The sequence below is a fragment of the Anas acuta genome, chromosome 4, assembly GCF_963932015.1.
Source record: "Anas acuta chromosome 4, bAnaAcu1.1, whole genome shotgun sequence".
Lineage (NCBI taxonomy): Eukaryota > Metazoa > Chordata > Aves > Anseriformes > Anatidae > Anas > Anas acuta.
This window is the reverse complement of record NC_088982.1, coordinates 56,080,851-56,103,465: the sequence shown is the minus strand read 5'-3', so window position 1 is coordinate 56,103,465 and position 22,615 is coordinate 56,080,851. Positions and strand designations below refer to the sequence as shown.

The window sequence follows — 22,615 nt, the reverse complement described above, 5'->3', positions numbered from 1 at the left end:
TCTGCTGGGCCACCTCCCGTCCTGCCTGGCAGTGAGGAGGGGCAGCAGGAGACAAGGGGACACGCGCATCCCCTTGGGGCGAGGAGGTGATGTGCAGCACGGACGGTCCTGCCTGGGCCATCACGTCGCCTGCCAGCCCGGCACGCAGCTGCAGCCTCCCCCCGGGTGGCTGAAAGGCTCTGGATGCAGCCTTGCACGGGCTGGGACGCCGGTGACACGCAGCTCGGCTGCCCCGCTGGAGCAGCCTTGCGGCTTTCATCTCCTGTTGCACGATGCCAGTTCTTTTCTTCCATCCCCAGCTGCTGCAGTGAGGTGATGCTGGCGCCTGCCTCGGCTAAAATAAATCACAGGTTCCTCACCAGTGAATTTTTGCAGGGTAAAAAAAATAAACAAGAAAAAATAAAAAGCTAACTGCATGACAGAAGAGCATGCAACAAGTTGAAACAGATGCCAAGGTAAAACAGCTTCTTAATCATTTGTGTTTGCTTGTGGCCAGCCAAGCTCCTTGTGTCTGGCATCTGGGGCTGGATGTGTTGCCTTTTGCTGGCACGCTCGCAGATCTGGAGAGCTGTGGCATCTCTCCCGGCCTGGCAGGATCCTGTGCACCAGAAAGAGATAAGCAGGTGGTATTTTTATGGATAGCTTGCTTTGGAGAGGGTCTGGCCCTGCATGCAGGAAGGTTTGAACCCCAGAAGTTGTGGTGCTGCCCTGTTACCTGGGTGATATCTGCTCCAGGAGGTGGGCTGGGGGCCCAGGACCTGCTGTTGTCCCAGCAGAGCACGCACTGGTGATAGCTTGCCCCGAGTCCATCTGTCCTTCTCCTGGGCACACAGGGGTACCGATGGCCCTGGTTCCAGCTGCCTCTGCCCTGGCTGTGTGACCCTGGCTTGGTTTTGCTGAGAAAACTGCAGCTGCACTGTGAGAAAACACACCGACTAAAGGCAGGCGCAATAAGGAAAGTAAAAACACAGAGAGCTAAAGTTGCCAAGATCATAACAGTTAGCAACACAAGGCTCCAAGATGTAAATGCTAAGGGAAGAGGTATAAAACCCTGGAAAGCAAACAAGGTGGGAGATGGCAAGCCACCACCAGCAAGGCTCAGCCTGTTTCAGGGGACAGCCACCAACACTTCTCCTGGCGACTGGCTACATGGCCCCGGGGACCTGGTGTGGGGCAGGGCGAGCGCACTAAGGCTCAGCCAAGAGCTGGTAGCACAGCTGCGTGCCTCGAGGTCCTGTGCTCCTGCTGCGTGGTGAACAATGCATGAGCAGCAGGGGCCCCAGAGCATCAGGATGATGAGGGTGTAGGGAAGGGATGGTTCATTCAGTCAGTCCAGGGTGCTGGCACAGCTCGGGTAACACCCGGGTGCTTTTTGTTCTCCTGTTGCACAGGTGTGAGTGTTGGTTTGGGGCAGGGAGGCAGACCTTGAGGGAGGCTGAAGGCTGCCTTGCTCAGCTGGCGTCAGACCAGGCAAGCAGACAGGTTGGATGTGCCGCCGGGAGCCCTGTGAGGAGCAAGCAGGAGGCCAGACCTCCTCACGGCTGGAGGGCAGCCAGCTCTGCAACCTTCCCCAGGTGCCAGCATCTGTGGGGCACGTCCCCACGATGGATGAGCCTCCCCGGGGCTGCTTCTCCTCTGTGCGCTGAGGGGTGCAAGCCTTACCCCTTCCCCAGCCCAGCGGGGTCTGGCAGGTGGGTCCTCCACACTCCCAGGGCTAACGCAGCACAACAAGCTGCTTTTATCTGGAATAAGCAAATGAAATGCAAACGAAGTGAGGCAGCACGTAATTACAGTCTGTAGCAGACGCCGGCGTTGTGCTGGAGGTACAGCTCTGCCCCTGTGGCTGGCAGCAGAAGAACCCGGTGCCGGCTCGTGACGAAAGTGCAAACAACTTTTTATTAGCACGAGTCTTGGCACCACCCAGCTCTTACCAGCAGCAGTAGTGCCAACAGCCAGAAAACAAACGTGTAATTTGTTTGGTAGTGCTGCAAACTACTTCTTTTCGTTAAAGACTTGGGAGCTGGAGGAGCCCCACAGCACATGCGGAAGACAGGTCCTTGCGGACTCCCCTGCACGCTGCTTTCCCCATCGCTGCGAGGCGGCGAGACACTGAGCTCTTTCCTCCTCTGGCTCCACAAGTTAATCATCTGTTTGCAATTAACCTGCGACCTCCCGCCCCCGCAGCACGCCGGGCAGTGCTGTAGCTTTAACGCAGGCGGTGGAAGCAGGAGGGAGGACAGCGGTGCCAGGTCCAGCCCCGAAGCTGCTGCAGATCCCTCACTCCTGGCTCCAGTCCCAGCGGCGCTGCCTGCCATGGGGAGCCGCAGGGTCCTCGCCGTGGTCCTCGCCTTCCTCGCCCTCCTCTCCATCGCTGCTGCCCGCCGCAAGCTGCTGGTGTTCCTGCTCGATGGCTTTCGCTTCGACTACATCGACGACAAGGAGCTGGAGAGTCTGCCGGGCTTTCGGAACATCGTCAGCATGGGGGTGAAGGTGGATTACATGACCCCAGATTTCCCCAGCCTCTCCTACCCGAACTATTACACGCTGATGACAGGTGAGCACTCGCGTTTCCTCGCTGTGATGCTCGGCAGGACTGCCAGCATCCTGCACCGGGGTGGAGGGCACTTCTCTCATACCTTTCCTGCGGAGAAGCTGTAAAAGTAACTCTGCTCATGCTATTAGCTGGGGGTTTAAAACTGTTGCAGCTTGGTACTGCTTGCCTAGATGAAAGGACGAGCAGACCTGCCCTGGACTTGGGGACACTGCACGGAGCTGGTTTTGCTCCAGTGCAGTGCTGCCGGCTCCCTGCCTCGCCCGCTGCACTCAGAGCACAGAAATGGGTGGGAAACATACAGACAGTGAGCACGGAGCCTGTTCAGAGAGCTTTCAGTTAGCAGAAAGGCATGCAGGCTGAGGGGGGCTAAGACAAGACGGATTTTCAGCCAGCAGGTCTGTTTTAGAAAGTTCAGCATCACATTTCCACTTGCACTCTGCTGACTTTCTGCTGCCACAGGTCCCTGCTCTAACTTTGCTCAAAGTTCTTGTAACTGTAATCTAGAAAAAAAAAGGAAAAAAAAAAAAAAAAGCCCTTAGGAATTGGTTTTGCTCCTTTACTGTCTCTCTCTTTCTGAAAGCCCGGGAGAAGTTTTCAGAAAAGTGGGAGAAGAGACGTAACTTTCACCGTGCTGATTTCCTTCTAACCTGACTGGGGCCATACATAATTACTGTGGTACTAGGAAGGTGCAGAGTACAAATTTGCTGTTTGTATCAGATAAAGGCAGCCTGGAGACAAAACTCAAGCACAGAAAGAAAGGGATTTTTTTTATTTTTTTTTCTGGAGTTTCAGATGGGATTTTTCCTCCATAGTTATTTAACAAACAAGACCTTAGAGCTGACTGTGAACAGTGAGAAAAGCTGCTCTCTCCTCGATACGTGGCGTCTTCTGCTGTCCACAGAACAATACAAAGCCCAGCAGTTCATATACTGCTTGCTGGGAAGGCAGAGAGATGCCATTGTAAGACAAAATCTGACATCAGTTGTGCCCAGCTTGTTTTGAAACCGCTTAACCCTTCCCTCTCTATCTTGAGAGAGGAATGCCTTTTTGATGCTCATTTCATCTCCCAAATAAATAAATAAAATAGCTGCCAGTTTTTTTTTTTTTTCATGGCAGTGGAGAAGCACAAATGCAGGGCAGATTTCACTACAGCAAACAGAGGTGTCTCTCCACGGTGGGCCTTTTCCTGCAGATGTATGCAGGCACACCAGCTGAACACTTCATATTGTGAAAAGCCTTTGGGTGAAGCTGTTGAAGAGCAGAGGGAGGGACTGCTTTCTCCCTTTACTGTGATTAATCATTGCACCTGTTGGGTACAGATGTACAGAGTGAAGCCCATCAGCAGCCCTTTGAAGAGCTTTGAAAACATCCCGTTTAGTGCTCAGGAAGGAGACCTGGTGTAGGTGATGAAACGTGACTTGTAGGCTGCTCACATTTTCAGGGTACCGGGGTTTCTAGCCAGAAGCAATGAGACAGTCTGCGAGACAAAAACCTTCTCATAAGTCTCCTGGCCTTCATGACAAGGATCTCTGTTGCAAGTACAAATGAGCTGCAAATAATAATTAACCTTTATATTGCATGGGCCACAGCAGTGTTAAACAGGTCAGGAAGAAATTGAGGGCTAGGTTTGGGTGCAAAACAAGCCCAAAGGAAGATCTGAGGCTGCACCTGAGCCCTTGGGGTGTAGGTGTACCCTGTGGCTGTGTCCTGGCAGTGACCTGTCCACCCCAGCGCTATGGTACAGGGTCTGCAGGAGGAGATGTTGCATTTGGGGTGGTGGTGGGGCTGGGGCAGGAGGCAGGTTGGTGTTGGTGGCTGTGAAGCTGCGTGCTTAGGCTGTGTGTGATTGATTTGACCCCACATCGGACACCACAGTTTGTGCACCTCTGCTGTGGGGTGCCTGTAACTGGGTTTGCCTCCCTTAGGAACTGGGACATGCAAGACTTAAATGTTACCAGTTTGTTCTGGGAAATCAGGGGCTATAAGGACAGGCTATTCTTTGTGTCTTGTCCTAAACTGCTGTATCACAAGCTGTTAAGAGACTCACTTTTGACCTCCAGATTGTTGTATCTTGCATCTCTAAGAGTGCTTTCATAGCGTATTGGCTTTTATTCAGATAAATTAGCTCAAGAAACATCTAGCCCCTTCTGCACATTCCTGCCCCTGATTTGGTCTCTGTATCTCACAGCAGGATAAGCACTCCCGTCTCTTCATTCCCTGCTCATTCACAAGCTCTTGAGGAACTGTATCCATCCAGGCATGCTGACAGCTGTCTCTTAGTGCCACAAGGGCCTTAGTTGTTATGGGGGATGTCCTCCCTTGTTTTGGTGGCTTTGGATGAGGACATGGGCTCTGCTCTTTGCTTACCACCACCATCAGGACGGGTTGGTTCCCTCAGACCTCAGCTCACCTCCTCCTCCTGCCCAGAGCTGCTCCCTCTGCCCATCACATCTCACTGAAGGTGCCAAACTGCCCCTGCCAGCCCTGCCCAGAGGCAGATTTCATCTGCAATAGGCAACAAGCAAGCACCAGCACGCAGTGCAGCTGTCTGACTGTCTGCAGGATCATGCAGTCATTACATTAGACTCTGCTGATGTTTCCAAGAGGGCAACCTGATTGAGTTTAATATTCACAAGAAATAGCAAGAGTTTACTGAGCGTTTCAAAGGGATAACCAAGAGATGCAACCATAACTGATGACAGAGAGGCACAGATCTAAAAACAACTAACCACTGATGTGAAGCACACCCCATTTTGCTGACAATATTTGCTAGGTGAAGCACAGGTGCAGTGGGAGAAAGAGCACCCAGCATAGGTAATACAATGCTGACAGTCTAGGTAGAACAAGACGGATAAATGTTGGGAAAGGAAACTTGGAGAGGGAGACATCTTGCCAGGGTCACGCAGTGCTGCATGGTGATGCTGGATGAGTGTAGAACTCTCTGTGGCTGGTTTGAAAACTGTGGTGGTGAAACCAGGAGGGTTATGAGTTGCCCAAAGCGGTGGATTCAGGGAATGGTGGATGTAGGAGGACAATCACAAGGGATAAAGCCAGAGGTTTCAGCTGTGAAGTGGAATTAAGCCACAGAGCCCTGCCAGGGGTGGGACTGCTTGTTATATATTAGGAGTTAACAGAAGGAAACCTGTACTGCTAATCCTCAGCCTTGAGTCATTCAAAGACAGTAGCATTCAGTGTTAATCCTCACTGTAATAAGTTAGGTCTCTTTAATTCTTCTGCTGCTGTTAATCTCCAAGCAGGTGTTTTCTGAGGCTTCCTGGAGTGATGCAGGAAGCCCAAGGCCAGCCAGGAGATATTTGTCCTTCCTCTGTTTCCTCAGCAGTTACAAGAAAGAAAAGCAGAGCACAGAAAGGAGACCAACACCAATGGCTAGGACATCACCAAGCAATACCCAGGTTACTGCTGGAGCAAAGCAATCTCTCTGACACCCAGTCTGACAAGTTATTTTATGACTCAGTGCCCCACACTTTGAAAAGCAATCTCCTGTAACAACTTCACTTATGCCATTTTCCTTAGTTTTGGCTTCCACACTGGTGCAAAGACTGGTTCTTGAGTAGCTGGGTTGTTTCCTAGGGAGATGAGCTGCTAGGCTGGATCCTACCTCATGCCCTAACTCAATGCTCTCCATTTATGATACTGAAGTTGTGGACTTGATGGTTTTTCCCCTAATATCACAGAGATCTGTGATTCCAGATGAGAAATGAGCACAACAGGAAAGCACTCTGGCAACAGAGACATCCCTGCTTCTGGGCAAATAGCCTTCAGATCAGTGAACAAAGCTGTGAATAGAAAATACTATAGAAAAAGTGATGCTTTAAGGTAAAGTCTTTTTCAAGGCACATTTTATTAGATTGCCAAAAGCTCTTTAAATGCCTGAGCTCTTTCTAAAAGTTCAATGGCACCCTGAAATAAGATTGTCGAGTAAACCAAAAGACAGATTTGGTGCTTGTATGGCCTTAAATCCATGCGTATGTAAGGGACTCCCCTGGGAGAGGCAGGATTGTGTTAGCAAAGAAAGGCCCTTGGAAGAAAGGCGTTGCATAAAATGGTGAGATAGGTGAAAGCTGTTACTGACGTGTTGGAGGGAGCTTTGTGAGGCTAGATGTGGTTTTGGCAGCCGAGGGTAGAAGAAATCCAGATATGTCTAACCCGAAAGGCTCACTTAGCCACATCATGTGTTGTTTGTTTTGCAAAGAAAGGAATTAAGATCACAAGCCACCCCAGGATTTTATCCCACTGGGAGTGTTCAGTGCTTCCCTTCCCCTGCCTTGGCGTGTTTCTGCAGGGCGGTCTCAAGCCAAAGCAAACGGAAAGTCTGAGGTCTCCCTCTGCAACCGCTGCAAGCGGTATTACTGCTCGGGGCCATGCGTGCCATCTCTCGAGAAAAGCTGCTTGTGCTGAGGAGCTTCAAAGGCACCCGCAGGCCCCGGGGACCTGCTGGGGACACCAGCCCTGCAGGCCCCATGAAGTCCCCCCTGGTTGGGGAGGCACGATGTGCCAAGTCCAGCCAGCATAAACACCAGCACCACATCTGAGCAGGGAGCCGGGGGGAGGATTTGCTTTCCAAGATCCCAACAACAAACGCAGTCTTTCCTGGCAGGCCTTCGGGCAGCTGTGCAGGGGCCGTGTTTCTCTTGGCCTCCACGGGGAGCAGAGGGAGATCCTTCTGGTGGAGGTGGGTGGGAGGGGAGAGCTCAAAGAGGAGCAAGCCTGGGGCCTCCACACACCACTTTAGGGAGGACCTGGTCTTGGTAGGGAGGCCCCGTGGAGCTTGTGGGACAGAGGAGGACGTGGAGCAGGGAGAGTCTCAGCTCTGAGCACCAGGACAAGGAATTCACAAGACTGTCCCACCATCGCTGTGCTTCGGTCAGCTCCCATCTTCTGAACACAGCAAATCCTGGTGTACACCGAGCTGTCAGCACGCCACGTGGACTGCTCACCATGGCAAATATGTACAGTTCTTGTTCGCTGGTCTTATAGCACGGCAGCTTGGGTCTCCATGCAGGAAGCCCCACACAGAACCTCTCCAGACAGTGCACGGTCACGGCTGAATGATGGGGATTGCCCTGCTTAATTATTAACTTCTCCCGTTAGGAGCATGCCCTTTGAGCTCTGCCAGTGGGTGATGTGGTGAACACCAGCAAAGCGTGAACCTGGCCACAACCCCGCCGCAGGCCTCGCTGTGCTCAGTGCCATGGTGCTGGGGAATGTGAGCGTTTCACTTTTGTAGTGACTAGTTCTATTCTTCTTTTTCTTTAAAACTTCTTCATCAAAATCTGTTGTAAGGTACTAAACGAAACAATACAGAGGATCTATTTGTAACTACATAAGCAGTGCCCACATATTGTCTGAGGCATAAAAATTGCAGGGGTAGGAGTACAACAGGGAAGTTGATTATCAGTACCAATGAAATGAAATGATATCAACTTCACTGCCCAAGCCAAGAAAAAATCCAGGAGGACACAAGGAGAAACACGAGGGACAAGGAAATTGGATTTCTGATCTTTGTTCCTCTTTTAGCCACCATAGATGCCAGCAGCAGCAGAGATGAGAGAAGTCTATTGGTGGCACACCATTCTTAAATCAATAGTCTCTTCTTTTTCTTGGATTTGGTGGCTTTCTATTTCCAAAAATTGCACATTGGGAACAAAAAGAGTGTCAAGAAGTCTGTGGTAATAGTATTAGCTGGCAGAGAATGAGCACTATCCCCGCAAGGACAGGCTGGAGAAGGGTTGGGAACTGGGAGGGCTTTTCATTTTCAAGCTCTTCATCTTGCATTGTTTGCTCAGAAAGGCTGTGAGTGCGAAGATTTTTCTCTTTCACACATACACAAAATGTTGCAAAAAAAAAAAAGCATTTGATTTTTACCAACTAAAAAAAAATAGCAACACTTCCAAAATGAATAACAGAAAGTTTTCCCTAGGACGAGCTCATGTGCTGCAAATTGCAACACAGAGGTTTTTACTCACATGCTAGCTAAAACCTCACCGCCCATATATTGTGCCTGCTACCAGCTATTAGCAGCAGTAAGAGGACATTCATATATCGAGGTAACTCTCTGCCCAAAATGAAAAGTACAGAAAACTGATGAAGAGAGGACTGCCAGAGGCTTGTTCCTTCCCTAGCAGTGCACACCGCCACTCTGCACATTATTTTGGCCAGCTCCTTTGCACCACTTGGAGCTGTGGCTGCTAAGGCAGAGGAGATACAGTTCAAAAAATCCCCTTCAGAATAAATAGACAAATAATCTATATATAGCAGATTTTTCTGTGCTTTTTGGTGTGATCCTAATTGGGTGGCAAATTCTCACCTCATGTAGGGTAAGGTGTTTCTCCTTTGTATCAGTCTGGTACTGCAGGCCATAACAGATTGCAAGGACATTGCCAACAAGCTCTTCTGGGAACATATATAGTCTGTTCACATCTTCGGGAACCTTTTTTCCCTGGGGGTCTGCAGATGGTACGGCAAACTCATCCAGACAAGGGCTTCTTCTGTCTGCACATGAGCCCTGGACTTCTCCCGGCCAGGTTTGGGTTGAACCAGGGTTTCTTTTTTTCCCTGTGATCTCATTTCCATGCAAAGCTGGGCAAATGAGACCCAGTGGGGGAAGAGCAGGGTAAGGCATAAATTGAAGCAAACAGAGCTAGTCACAGTGAGGATCTGATCAATAAGCAGGTCTGGGTCAGCATTTAGGTGACTCTTCCAGCAACAAGAGAGCAGTGGAGGAAAGACAAATTGAGGAGGAGAGGAGGGGAAGAAGGGGAGCTGCATTTACTCAGGCTTTTAAAACCTATCCAAGTAACCCAACAAGTTGGTGGAACCATAATGCTTCAAGGATGTCACATGTCCAGCCACGCTGTAGAGGCCCAGATGTGTGTAAGGAAAAAAATAACCTTCCAAGTTGACTAGTCCTGGCAGGACTGGTTGAAAGTCTTTTCCTCTTTATCTTCTGGTTGTGGTGAGGGAGTGAAGAACCTAAATGTGTTCCTCTGGCCTGCTCAGACAAGTTCCTCCACCAGATCATGTGGTGTGGTCCCATTTGGCTGTTCATTTCATGAGAGCAGTAATGACACATCAGGTATCTCTAGTCTCTGTGCAACGCTGTGAGATACCGGGCAGTCTGACCTGCCTGTCCAGGACAACTTCCAAAAGCACTGAATTCCTAAGCACTCATCTCTGGATTGGTGTGATTTTAGGGTTAGCCACCAACTGACATTATGAGGCATCATTCACTTCTCCCCTGGCATGGAGCTTGGGGAGGTATCTTCTGCTCTGCTGCAGCAGCTCATGGTACCTGTGCACAGCTGTTTGCATGGAGGAACTTAATTCCACCCCTGACTCTATATCCCCATGGCACCCTGCGCTTGCCTCATCCCCTTCCTAGCTCTTACTAATTCCTAAGGGGTGGGGACATCATGGTAGGACATGGGAGGGAAGACCTCATTGCACCCACACAAAATGCATATGGTATTAAACAGTACATTCGTGTACATGTATGTCCTTAGGTTTGTCTTTAGCTGGATACCACTTTGGTACAGATTATGGTACCTTTGCTGTGCAGGCTAATATATACACCGTGGCTTCTCGGATAAATTTAGTTGGCTCAGTGCAGAGATGAGTTACCTCTGCTTTGTTGCCCAGGGCACCAGGTGCAGCTTCACACATCTGTCCCATGCTGCCTCTCTTCCAAAGAAAGGATCATTGAAAATCTCAGAAGAGCATTTTCTCTGGCAGATTTAGATGCAGGTGGTCTCTGTATGACTTAACATACCTACTGGGGATCCCACGCACTGTGCTTGCAGCCAGTGAAGGACCATGCTGAGAGGTGGAGCACTGAGATCAGGAAGAGCTCATTCAGAAGTGTGCAAATGCTACAGGAGCACATGCTCTGCTTTCCAAATCTCACCTGCAGTTGATGCAAGGTGCACAGCCACCAGTATTTGCTATGCTGTTGTTCTGGGCAGCCAACCAGTTGCATGTTGTGCTGTATTTGTTTGTTGTTGTCATTCTTGTTTTGTTGTTTTTATTTTTATTTATTTATTTATTTATTTATTTTACATAGATTCATTTGAATGTTGACAAAACTGCCTGGAGACACAGGAAAGGGGTTTAGACAAAGCTAATGATGGAAAAAGTGTAGTGTGCAAGTGAGATGCAGCACAAAGATGTGCAAATGCTTTTGCTGGCTCTCTTCCAGAAGGATGCAGCAGTTATCATACTCCTGGGAACTATACCCTCTTTGTTTTTCTCTGTTGCTTGAGGAGGGGATTTTTTTATTTTTTAGTTTTACTGCATTTGCGTTTTTCCCTGTTTCTAGTTTTGAAACTCCAAAGTTAATGTTTGATTATAGAGGAAAGTCGCCATAATGGAAGTAATAATTCATTGTGCTATGGTGACTGTCTAACATCATGTTAGTGTTTTGACAGTCAATAAAAAGGAGATCAGAAGTCATCTTCTCAGGCTGGAGGAAATAACATGCAACAGAGGCTGCAAAGGACTCAGGCTGCACAGGTGACCCAAAAGAAATTTGAGAAGTGACCTTAATTCTGTGTATAGGTGTCTCCAGGGAGAGAAATGCCAGCTATTGCAGGGGTTTTAACCTAGTGAGCAGGGCATGGAAAAGACATGGCTGAAGATTAGTAACATAGGACAAAAATCAAATTAGGCATACTTTCTCAACAGTGCTTACAGATGATAAATATTGGGAAGAACAATCCAAGGAAGAGATTGATGTGTTGGTTATTGATGTGTTCCAAGGAGGCCCAAGGTCTTCCTTGGACACAGGCTTCAGGCAAGCAGAGGTCAATGGCTTTAGGTAGCATTATATGGTCACATCTGCTCATCTGATGTTCCCTGCTGGCCCTGTGAACTTGAAAAATATTTATACCTTCTCTTACAATAAGCTACGGTTAGTTGGAATCTTTCTAGGCTCTGTGCTGTGTGCATATCACAATTGCTTATTGCTGGAGGGTTTCTCCACAAGCACATCTATCAGCATATAGAAGGGCAGATTTTTACAAAATAGCAACTGAATCACATTTCTCTTAAAGTGATGTCTACAATGAAAATTGATGCTTTATGGACTTGTAGGCTTCCTTTTCAATATAAAAAGGGTTGGAGTCTATAGAAGAACAGACTTGTCTAATGTGGTGATCAGAAGACTACTGTCCTCTGTATTATTACACACACATACTTAAACTTCCCAACAACACTACAAAGAACAATCTCTGCTCTGTTCCTTAAAGAGGTGAGCAAACTGACAGGAGTCCATAAATCCTATAGGGAGTTGACATCAGAAGCAGCTGGAGCTTATTGCTTTTATATGAAAACTGCACTGTACATCAAATGGAGATATGTGACCTAACAGCTTCAGCACTGACCTGCAGGTCTCCCAGGCTGGCAGTAGTTGCCAGCCCTGCAGTTTAGCAGGTTGATATATGTTCGGGAGTACACGGATTTCAAGGACCTGAAGAGACAGGGTTGTCATCTAAGTAGGAAGGTTGCATTTTTGATGCACTACAGAGGCCTCCTACTAGCTCTTTTTAGACTTATAATGAAGAAAGCTCTTGGCAGACTAAGGAGGACAGATTACTTCCCCTCCAGTCCACCAGTTTTCTTAAATTAAGCCTGTTTGTTTTAATATGGCGTATAGCGACTGCTACAAACCGGGACTGCTCCTCTGGGGAGGAGGAAATGTTCTGCATAATTGAAATACTTCATAGTAGGGAAGGAGATTTTCAAAATCCTTGTCAAGGTCACATGTACACAAAATATATGGAGTCCTCTGCTCAAAACGAAGCCTTTTTAAAACAAGCATCCTGAGGTTATTTCAGTTCTGCTCACCACACTTGTTCTCACAGTAATCAAAGTCTGTTATCCGGATGCCTGCAATATCATGACTCACTGGGTAACGATGACAGTGTCTCACACATACATCAGCCACTACTTTTTAAGACGAGGAAATCGTGAACTTCCAGTACAACTTAATCTGCAACGTTTCTTTTCCCATTTTTATTAACTCAACTGCAGGTTAACTCTTGAAATACCGTATCTTCTGCCAATGACAACAAAACAGCTCTCTAGCTTGTATGTGGAAAACCAATGTGGCCCATGGATTTTTTTTTCAAAGAGGAGAGAGGAATCCTTCCAACAGATAGTTAGGGAAAGCCTCAGCCTGGTCACACCTTTGGACCTTCTGGCCCAATATCCTGCGTGCCTGTGGCTTATACCTAAGGAACATGCCTGGAGCACAGGGCCTGGCAAAGGATGGAGAGGGCAGCTTAACCCAGCTATGCCCTGCAAACTGCTGAGCTTTTAGGCCGCTTGAAGGCCTGTGGCTTTGCTTTTTATTATTTTGACCCTGTTCTGAGTGCTGCTACAATTTTCTATTTTTTTTAGGTGTCTGCACTGCGCAGCGTGCGCTAAGTGTTAGGTGAAGGAGAGAGGAAATGCAAGTTTCCCAAAATCCATTCTGTGTTTCCAGACTGTGCTTTTATCCCTTCCTGTTTGCAGACTGCTTCCCGCAGCCCTCAGGGGCTGAGCGTGGGCGGCTGCCTTAAAAATAGCCTCGGATTTGGCAGACATTGCAAGCGGAGAAGGAGCCAGACACCAGCCACACGTGTGGCACCACGGCAGCCTGTTGGTGTGGCACCACGGTAGCCTGTTCATGTGGACTGTGCACAGCATGTTGTGTGGGCCATGGATCCATCAGATCTGTCTCTTCTGGCTTCAGGCCTCTGAAAATTGTCTGTCTCAGGCTGAGCTAATTACCCAATCTCTCTGTGCAGTTAATAGAGAGAAATATGCTCCTCCAGAGAAGAACTCCTCCTGGATACCTTAGATGCCTGTCTTGGGATGGCATGAATTGCTTTCAGGAGGTGTGTCTTTATCGGCTGGGAAGGGAACACAGCTTTTGAAACTAGCTTTTAGGTGGCCAATCTGCGGGACATGGACTGCTCAGTGCTCTTAAGCAAGTGGCAGCACTGGTGTTGCTGGTGGCATCCTTCTGCTGGAGAACACAAATCAGATTGTGCTCTTTTTTTTTTTTCTCTCTCCCTGCAGGTCGCCACTGTGAGGTCCATCAGATGATTGGAAACTACATGTGGGACCCAAAGACAAATGTATCTTTCGATATTGGCGTGAACAAAGAAAGCCTGCTGCCTCTCTGGTGGAATGGATCGGAGCCTTTGTGGGTCACAATGACGAAAGAAAAAAAGAACGTTTTCATGTACTACTGGCCAGGTCAGTATGACAAAAATTACTACCTATCAATGGTGCATCTTTACGTCTAAGCACCCCATACTCCAGAGGATGCCTTTTTCACACACTACAGTTCTGAAATACAGACAAGAATTACAAGTATATTACAAATCACTTAAGGAAATGAATTCTCTTTTCATAGGGCATGGCAGTTTGCATATGCTGAGGAAGGAAAACACTCAAGTAAGTGTCACTGGGAGTAATGTTCCACCAGACATTACCTTCAGGGACAGTGTTGGCTTGCGGAGCATCTCCTCCTCCACTGACTGCTCCTTCCTCCTGCCTACCTCTAGCCTCTGCTGTGCCAAAGGGTTCACAGAGCAATGCAGTAGACTATGTCACTGATCAAAGTCAAATAATAATCATCCTCCCCCAGTGTTTGTTTGTTTTTAACCAGGAAAGCAGTAGCTGGGAAATGAAAGCAATCTATTTTAATTGTGGGGCAACAAAATCCAGCTGAAAGCTATACATCTTTTGGTGACCTGCAGTGAGCACTGTTGTCTTCCTTCATCATTAACTCACCAGAGGTCACAGCTGCTCTAGGTTTGAGCCATTCATCTCAAGCGAGGCACTTGGCCTTGCCATTCCTGCTTGGTTGGGTATTGGAGCACTGAAATCCCTAGGGGTATAACATAATGAGTCTTTTTAAAAATATGAGTATATCCTTAGGTTGTCCACTGAGGGAACCATGTGGAAATAAATGTTCCAGCTGTGCAGCCAGACCAAGCCCCATGCAAGTTATCCACCTTCTTTGCTTCTTGACCTTCTAACAATGCAACTTAAGCAGTAGGCAAATGTTGACTTGTGCAACTGCAGACTGGAGGACCATATGTTAGAAGAGCTGTACTGAATACAGCCAGAGACAGAGCAGGGCAATGAGAGCTGAGTCACTCTGTGGGCTCCCAGCCAGCCTGTCTCCTTCATACCAACGCACGGGTGCCTGGTCACGCTCTCCCCATGCAACGCAGCTGATGGTGTCCCAGGAGAAAAGCCACAGTTCTCAGGAAACAGAAGGAAGAGCAAACCAAGATGGAAAAGATTGAAAAGCTAGAGCATTTCTACAGTGGTGACAAGCAAGAAGATCTAAGGGTGGCAATATTGCCTTACAATACTGAACTGCAGGTGCAGACTAGATATAGTATTTTAGAATACCCTGAAAAAAAAAAAAAAAAAAAAAAGCTTAATTTTATTGGGTCACCCAAGTGACTTAACAGCAATGCAAATAGTCGGAAATAGAAATTATAAAAGAATGTTCTTCTAAAAATTTATGAGAAGACCTGTTTCTACAGACTACAGACATTTTTAACTATTGAAATAACTGCACTGAGTAGATATAATTATGTACTGAGTAGGTGTAACAGTCTACAGAGGGCTACCAAAACCAAAAGAGCAGGATCCCTCTCTGTTAAATGCCCTTAGAGTTTACCAAGCTCCTACCTGTTACCTTTTGAGCAGTGGGGTCCAGATGTAACAGGAGTACACAGAAGTGCACAGAAGACAAAATGCAGTAGTATTTATTTATTAAAATTTCCCCATAGGATTTTTGAGGCATTTTCTAATTCCATAGTAAGCACGGAATCCCTTCTAAAAATTCTAGATTTATTACTTTAAAGCTTTAATTCTTAAAAAGGCATTTGACTGGGAAAGTGATCCCCAGCACAAAATCTAGAAAATCTAAGCCCCAGCGCAGAGGGACACAAAGCAGAAGGGGCGCTGGGTGTAAATACCCTGCCATCACAGCTGTATCTATGATCCCAGCACAGACACAGCAAAGCCCATGTGTGGGCAGAATTCAGCTGGGCCGTCCTAGCCCCAGGAGCGGAGGAGAAAAAATTACCACCGTGCTGGGTGTCCCAGCCACTGCTTGTGCTGAGAGCTCTCGTGGTAAGCACTTGGCTTGCAGGGGCATTTTCCTGCCTTATTCATGGCAGCACGGTCTCACTTCAGAGATGAACACAGTGGGTTTATCTTTTTTTTTTTTCTGCTTTCAAGGCATTCCTGGGGGAAAAAGTTATATATCCTCTGAATATTTGATTGCTTTGTAAAACACAATAGCTAATGCCATATCAGAGGTGCAACGCCTGGTCTCACACCCAGGTCTCCTGTCAGAAGCATTGCCACCCCAGCAGATGGTGAAGCCCCAGAGGAGTGCAAGAGCCTCCTGGTGGTACTACAAAAGTCAAAGCTTCAGAGCGCTCAGCCTGGAGGGTGATGTAACCCCATACCCTCAAATGGTCTCATTTTTCAGCAGCATATGCAACAGCTTCAGCTGAAGTGCAGTGACATCTTTCTAAATACTGAAATGAGAGAAAAGGGAAAAAAGCCTCCAAACCCAACCTTTTGCCATTTAAACACAACATTTTCCAGACCATGGAGCTAGTCTGGAAAGTTTTCAGACCTTTTTGTTATGACATGGAGTGTCCAACTGTTAAATCAATGTTTAGAAATGCAATTTAAAGCTGGCAGAGGTTCAAGTCTCCATGTCAGATAGATAAAGAAGAAGCTATATATCACTGCGAAAGAACTCCTTATTCCAGCTCCAGAAGTTACGGTTTTTAAATAAAGGTTTAGTGTCATATAAAACTGTGCAGAAAGGTATTTAACATTAAATCTCAGCAACACAGCTCATCTATTTGTACCACAAAAAAACTTAACATTCCCTTTGTCTGGCTCCAAATCCTTTCAAATATCCTTTCCCATTATATTTAAATGAGAAAATTTACCAGCTGTCCTGGCCTCCACCAGCACAAAATATAATTTACTACAGGGTCTTCAAGGCCGGTATTTTGGAATTTTAACAAGCCTGAACATTGAAAATCCAATCTTAAGTCCTGCTCACTACAGGGAGAAACAAAGAAAGAAAGAAAGAAAACAACACACAGAGAAACAAAAAACAAACAACAAAAAAATCCAAAACAACAAAAACAAACAAACAAAAAACAACATGCAAGTTCTTGATGTCTAATTTAGGCAGCCTGAATTTTCAATGTTGCTGTCAATGAAGTGCATGCTTGAAGACCAATGCTTAGTGGCCAAAAACTGTTTCTAATTGTTGCTGTTTTTGTAGTCTTTTATTTCATGCTTATCCCTTGACAATCTAGAAATAGCAAAGATAGAGATATCAAAAATATCTCAGATCCCCAAGAGGTTGATGCTGCCAATGAAAATTATTTTGTGAGTAATTCTGAGGAATATCTGAGAAAATTGTAATCTGATGTCAGCATCTGAAGAGAAAAAAGAGGCAAAGTCATTATATTAGTCATTGGTTATGAGCAGTCATCCACCCAAACTAAACTGCTAGGCGTCATTTCTCAATTTAGTCATGACTGGCCTTGTGTTTCCAAATGCGTCCTTACCAAAAGATGGCTTTGGAGCCAGTCTTTTCCCAGACTCAAGTGTCAGAGGACAATTTGGCCGTGAAGTTCCAGTTTTGTCCTGAAATACCATTTAAACCCACAGAGGAGTGCTGTGTTGTCTCCAGCCTTGAAGATGCCTAAAAACTCAAATTTTGCTGCTGGTAGCACCCAGGACATCAAGCACACGAGTGCATTTGAGCAACTGTGTCTTATGCTACTGATTGCAGGAATTTCATTGACCAAAATCCCAGCCAGGCAGATGTCATACGGGACGTGAGACCACATTGTATGGACCTGCTAATAGGCATGTGCTCAGCCAAGGCTGAAGATGTGAGAATTTATATGGTGAAAGGTTGCAATGGCCACTGCAGCAGAAGAAACTGGGCTAGAGTAAACTCCTTTCGAAATGGGTCACCTATCATTTCAGCATGTAAATTGGGTGTCTATCTTCAAGCTTGTCAGCTGCTTTGGCAGTATTCATAAGCATCAGATTCCCAAAAGTAGGCTGTGCAGTCACTGAAGGCCTATTTTCAGCAAATCTTGGCCTAAATAGAAAGAGCAAATAGGAGATACGTGGTATCCTAAATTGGACAAAGCCAAAAGCATGGTATTTCATGATATTTCATCTGTTGCAATACTGCATTATTCGTAATTGCCTATTGCAATTCCCGCTGCAATGCCAAGTCTCTTGGTCAGCTTATTTTGCAAGATGTTTGCTTTTCCCTCTATCCCAGTGTTGCATCTCAGCAGCATGAGCTCACACGGGCTGAAATGCATGACACAGGCAAATTCTCTTTACTGAGTGTCCCAGTGATTAAACCACTGCAAAACACCTCTGAAAGTAGCTCTGCTTGCCCTAGTGCCCCCTCTGGACTTACACCTCCCATGCAACCCTAATTCCTCTCAAGCCATGTCAACTTCTGACGGGCCATAATGCCTCTCTCTTCCAGCCCAAAGGAGAGGCAAAATGACCCAAATCTAGGCAGATTCAGGGTACTGCTTAGAGTTGCCTTTTTGACCTGACTGTATTGCTGTATAGAGTCCATTTTCCAAAAGATCTCTTTTTCTCCTTGTGCCCCAGCAACACAACAGAAAATGCATAGCTGTGATGGGAGGACTCTGGGGTTCTCTAAAGATAATTCGCATGAATCCAGTGTTTGTGAAAGCACTGTTCTTTTAAATATTAATGCTATTCAGCAGCACACAGTAACCAGAGAGCAAAAGGGCAGAAAACCACAAAAACAAGTTTTGTGTGTTCAGGGCCATGTTCTCCTGTAGGATTTGTTGCCACAAATTTCTGGACTGTATTTTGCAAGGAAGGCTGCAAGTTACCAAGAGAGGTAATTGGTTTATACTGTTTTAACAAGACCTCCTGGGAAACAGATTTAATAGTGGAGTGCCAGAATCACATAATAAAATACAGTTTATAGAGGATATTATGATGTAAGATACAGTGTGTCTAAGTGGAAAGTATTTGCTGAACTTTGAGGGAACAATATCTAAATCTATTATGTTGGAAGTCTGGGAGTGAGGATACGTGGCCGCAGTAGTTAAGATCAAAACAGCCAAGTGATTTAGGTGGAAAGGGTCTGCCATGAGGCCATCGGAGCTTTGTCCTGGGAAGGTCACACACAGACCTCCTTTTAAAGAGGGAAATAAAAGGATCCAATGTTCACTTTGCTAAAAGCACTCATCCAAAATACCCCTCTCCCCTTTCCCATTCCCAACCACAAAGTTTCCAGCACGGAAGGTGTAAGGTAAGTCATGTCACAGGGAATTTACTGTGAACTTGGACCCCACACCGTGGGGTCTGTAATGAAAGTGCAAAACTTAGCACATTTTTCATTTGTAGGTTGTGAGGTCGAAATCCTTGGAGTCAGACCAAGCTATTGCCGCGAATACTTCAGTGTCCCAACAGACAAAAACTTTGCAGATGCTATCAGTGACGCTCTCGAGTCTTTCCGGTACGTCATTAAAACTCGGCAGTGTGGTGTTTCCTTCCCCAAGGGTAAATATTTGGTTTTACTATCAGCCTTGCTGTAGGACAGTTTTCAGGATTGGCTCCCACACAGGATGATGGGGTCCAAAACTGGTTCATAATACTGTCAAAGAAACACGCTCGTATAGAGGAACAGGCAGTTATATTAAGATTAGAGGGAAATTTGTGTTCCTTTTTTCATGTGTAGATCACAACACAGAGGAGACATCCCAGCTTTCTGTTTTGTTTTTTTTTTTTTTTCCTTGCTGTTTCAAAAAACTTCAATATCAAGCTGTGAGAATCTTGTCACTGACCTGCAATAGCAGACTTTGAAATGCTGAGATTCAGAGAGTGCTCTTAGGAATTAGGAAATTTGGAAATTCAACTCCAGCCCCCTGTTTACAAGACCAATGTTTTGGCTTCTTCTGCATTGTAGAACATCTTAGGTACAGTGCTTTTGGAGCAGGCTTTAATTCTGTGCAAATATGAGTATTATGGGAATATATTTCTCTGATGTCTCCTAGAAAAACAGCGTGCTCTGTATCCAGCTTTCCAGCTGCACCATCTCTCCTCCAAACACTAACAAAGGGAGAGTTCCTCATAGCTTGTAAAATCGGGGAAGATTAGGTTTGTTGAAACTACACCACCACATGCATAGCCTATGCCTTATCTTTGCTATAAATCAGCTTCCTCTTTTTAAACCTTTTTGGTTCCATCATTTATCCAGTTTAATCCGAAAAGTCTCGTATTCGGATGCTGAGTGTTGCTTGTCTCCAAAATGATGATGGAGCTGTTGGGGACATGGCTCCCAGTTGCACTCCGGGTCCTGCTGCACAGATGCTCACAAATCACAGTGTCGTCTACAGCATGGGGCTTTGAGAGAAGCTGTCTCGTGTGAGATGTTTGATCCTGAAATGATTTAGCTTACATTTTAAGGTTATCTGCATGTGACATGAGGAGCTCATATGCTCATATGGCATGTGCCATAGGAAGCTTTTGTGGAACTTCTGCAAAAGTTGTAATTCAGTGAATAAAGAAGGGAATGGGAAACTGAATACAGAAACCAGACCTGATTTCTGGCAGAAACACAGAATTACCACAGAAAGATTTTTGGTTGAGTATCATCTGGGGATGGGTCAGGATATGCCTGAAGCTTCCTGCCTGGGTCTCTGTGAAGGAAGATGCGTAAGGCTGCTCAGGAAGGGTTGCAGCTTTGTAACTGTGAACACGATTAAAAGCAAAGCACGAACTACTAAAAGCTCCAGCCCTTCAAGCTGCTCTTTTGGGTAGCTGGAGTCCATTGAAAAAGTTTCAATAGCTAATTCACCAGGAGTCACAAGGCTGCTTGCTGCGGCCTTCAGTGAAAAGGGCAGGGATACACGAAAGTCAATAGGGCAGCTCACAAGAAGTGAAAGCTGGAAATTTCAGGAAGAGAGCAAATCCATGTTACCATCATGTCTGCAGTAAACTTCAGCTACAGCCTTCCGAAGAGCCCAAACCCCACAAATCGTGCTGGAACTGTGGGAGGCTCAGTCCCTGAACCACTTCCATTTGCACAGCATCCCCTCTTGAATTTCTGCCTGGCTCCCTTTCCTCTGAACTGAGCTCCCTGCCTGCAGCAGGGTGAGGAAGAGGAAAAAGGCACGATGATTATGAATATTTTTATCTGGATCAAATGATCTTCTAGTTACAGGTGAGAAGACACAAAGCGGTCTAAGCAGAGAAATAACACAGGCACTGCAGCAGAAGAAAACTGCTTCAATAGGTTCAGTGAGAGTTTATGCAGCACAGAAGTTACAGGGTTAAATTTCAGAAACTAATTTGTCCCTAATATAGATGGAAAGTAACAATTAAAATGAAATGAAGGGGAAGGGAAAGGCTGCTTCACTTGAATGGTTTTAAAATCCTGCGGAGTGAGAAGGAGCACTGCTCTGCGGTGACTGGTGGAGAAATTCCCAAGGCAGAGACATTCAGCTGCCTACAGGATGCCTCTTTAGAGGCCTTTAGCAAGCTCACAAGTAAAATGATAGGTCCTAATTTCATTCAGCCAGTTCCTCACCTCTGATTCTTGTCTTCTGTCTCACTCCTTACCCCAGACTACTGGCAAGCCTTTAGTAAGAGAAGCCAGACCTGTCAGAACACCACACGAACATCTTTTTGTAGGGATGTTGATCTGAATCAGGGCATATCTTATGGATGGCACACCCTAGCACATATTAAGTACAGTAGAAAAAGACTGTTTGAACTTCATGAGCATGAATTTGTGATTTTATCCACACGACTGCTCTCAGGAAGGTTTACAGTGAATTGTACGGTGGTCATGAAAATGTAATTAAGCACTGATGTATGTGCTACCCTTACTAATTGGGCTGAGGACATTCAGTGCAGAAACGTGTGACCAACTAACCTTGTTCAGCTCTAAGATTACCCCAGTTTTCCTCTGTTCATTGGTCAGATGAAATAAAAACCCCATCTAAAATCTCATCCCAATTCATAGCACACGGGTTTCTGCAGGGTTATGGAAGAGCCTGTCCTGAGTTGACCTGGGTAGTTTGGAAGGCTTCACACAGGAGAAAGACAAAAGTGCCAAACCTTAATTAAACCAGATTTTAACTTGTAACTCCCACAATCCTTTTAATAAGGGGATTGACCTGTGGAAGAAGAACTCAGTATTTCTTCTGGCTCTTTCTCTGTCATTAAATGAATAGCCATCTTCCTAAGTTGAAGACGTAGCAGAGGGCTCCCAGGCCAGCCTGTGTTCACACATGACAGTCTCTACCTGGCACCTCCAATGTGTGTGGGTGGGAATAAGAAGCCCAGTCGTCAGCAGCAGGTAGAAAAGCAGAGGCTGGAAGCAGACAATGTTCCTCTGTTTTTTTTTGGGCTCTAAGTCCTAGTGAAGAGTGCACTGGTAACTCCACCAGCCGGGAGGGGAAGGCTCCTAGGCCTGTACATCAGGGCTCCTAGGCCCATGTACCTCAGCCTCTCCCCCTCTTTCTCCCTTCCCTCCAACCTCCAGCAACGGCAGTGCCGAAATGGCCGCGGTGTACTATGAGCGCATCGACGTGGAAGGCCACCACTACGGCCCCTCGTCCGAGCAGCGGAAGAGTGCCTTGAAGGAGGTGGACAAAGCCTTGAGCAACATGATCACCCAGATCAAGGTCAGTGATGTCAGAAAACCGAGCTCCTGGGTGCTGGGTTGGATGTGGTACTTAGCGACATGGTTTAGTGGGTAATATTAGTGGTAGGGGGACAGTTGGACTTGGAATGCTTTTCCAACCTTCATGATTCTATGATTTTGGTATTCCATATGCTACAATCCTCTCTACCTGTTCTGTCATGATCAAAGTACCAGCATCTGTTGTTCACCGTGCACCTGTCATCTCAGAGCCCCAAAACGACGTGTGTCTCTTCCCCAAGTGCCAGTAACTTTGCCATTACAACAGTTTT

At 46.5% G+C, this 22,615-nt stretch overlaps 1 protein-coding gene and 1 long non-coding RNA gene across 2 annotated transcripts in view; one reads left to right on the top strand and one right to left on the bottom strand.

The window, feature by feature from the left end:
• Window positions 1-220: 220 nt before the first annotated feature.
• LOC137856224 (uncharacterized) lies at window positions 221-1,789 on the bottom strand. The gene is made up of 2 exons (XR_011096291.1): window positions 716-1,789; window positions 221-598 (listed from the first exon to the last, which is right to left on the bottom strand). It is a non-coding gene; the product is annotated as an uncharacterized lncRNA (long non-coding RNA).
• Window positions 1,790-1,927: 138 nt separating this feature from the next.
• The window catches only part of ENPP6 (ectonucleotide pyrophosphatase/phosphodiesterase 6), a 31,255-nt gene continuing 10,567 nt past the window's right edge, over window positions 1,928-22,615 (top strand). Inside the window, exons 1-4 of the mRNA XM_068681333.1 lie at window positions 1,928-2,554; window positions 13,634-13,813; window positions 19,040-19,151; window positions 22,185-22,326. Coding sequence (XP_068537434.1) covers window positions 2,041-2,554; window positions 13,634-13,813; window positions 19,040-19,151; window positions 22,185-22,326 — 948 coding nt within the window. The 5' untranslated portion in view covers window positions 1,928-2,040. The remainder of the gene's footprint in view (window positions 2,555-13,633; window positions 13,814-19,039; window positions 19,152-22,184; window positions 22,327-22,615) is intronic.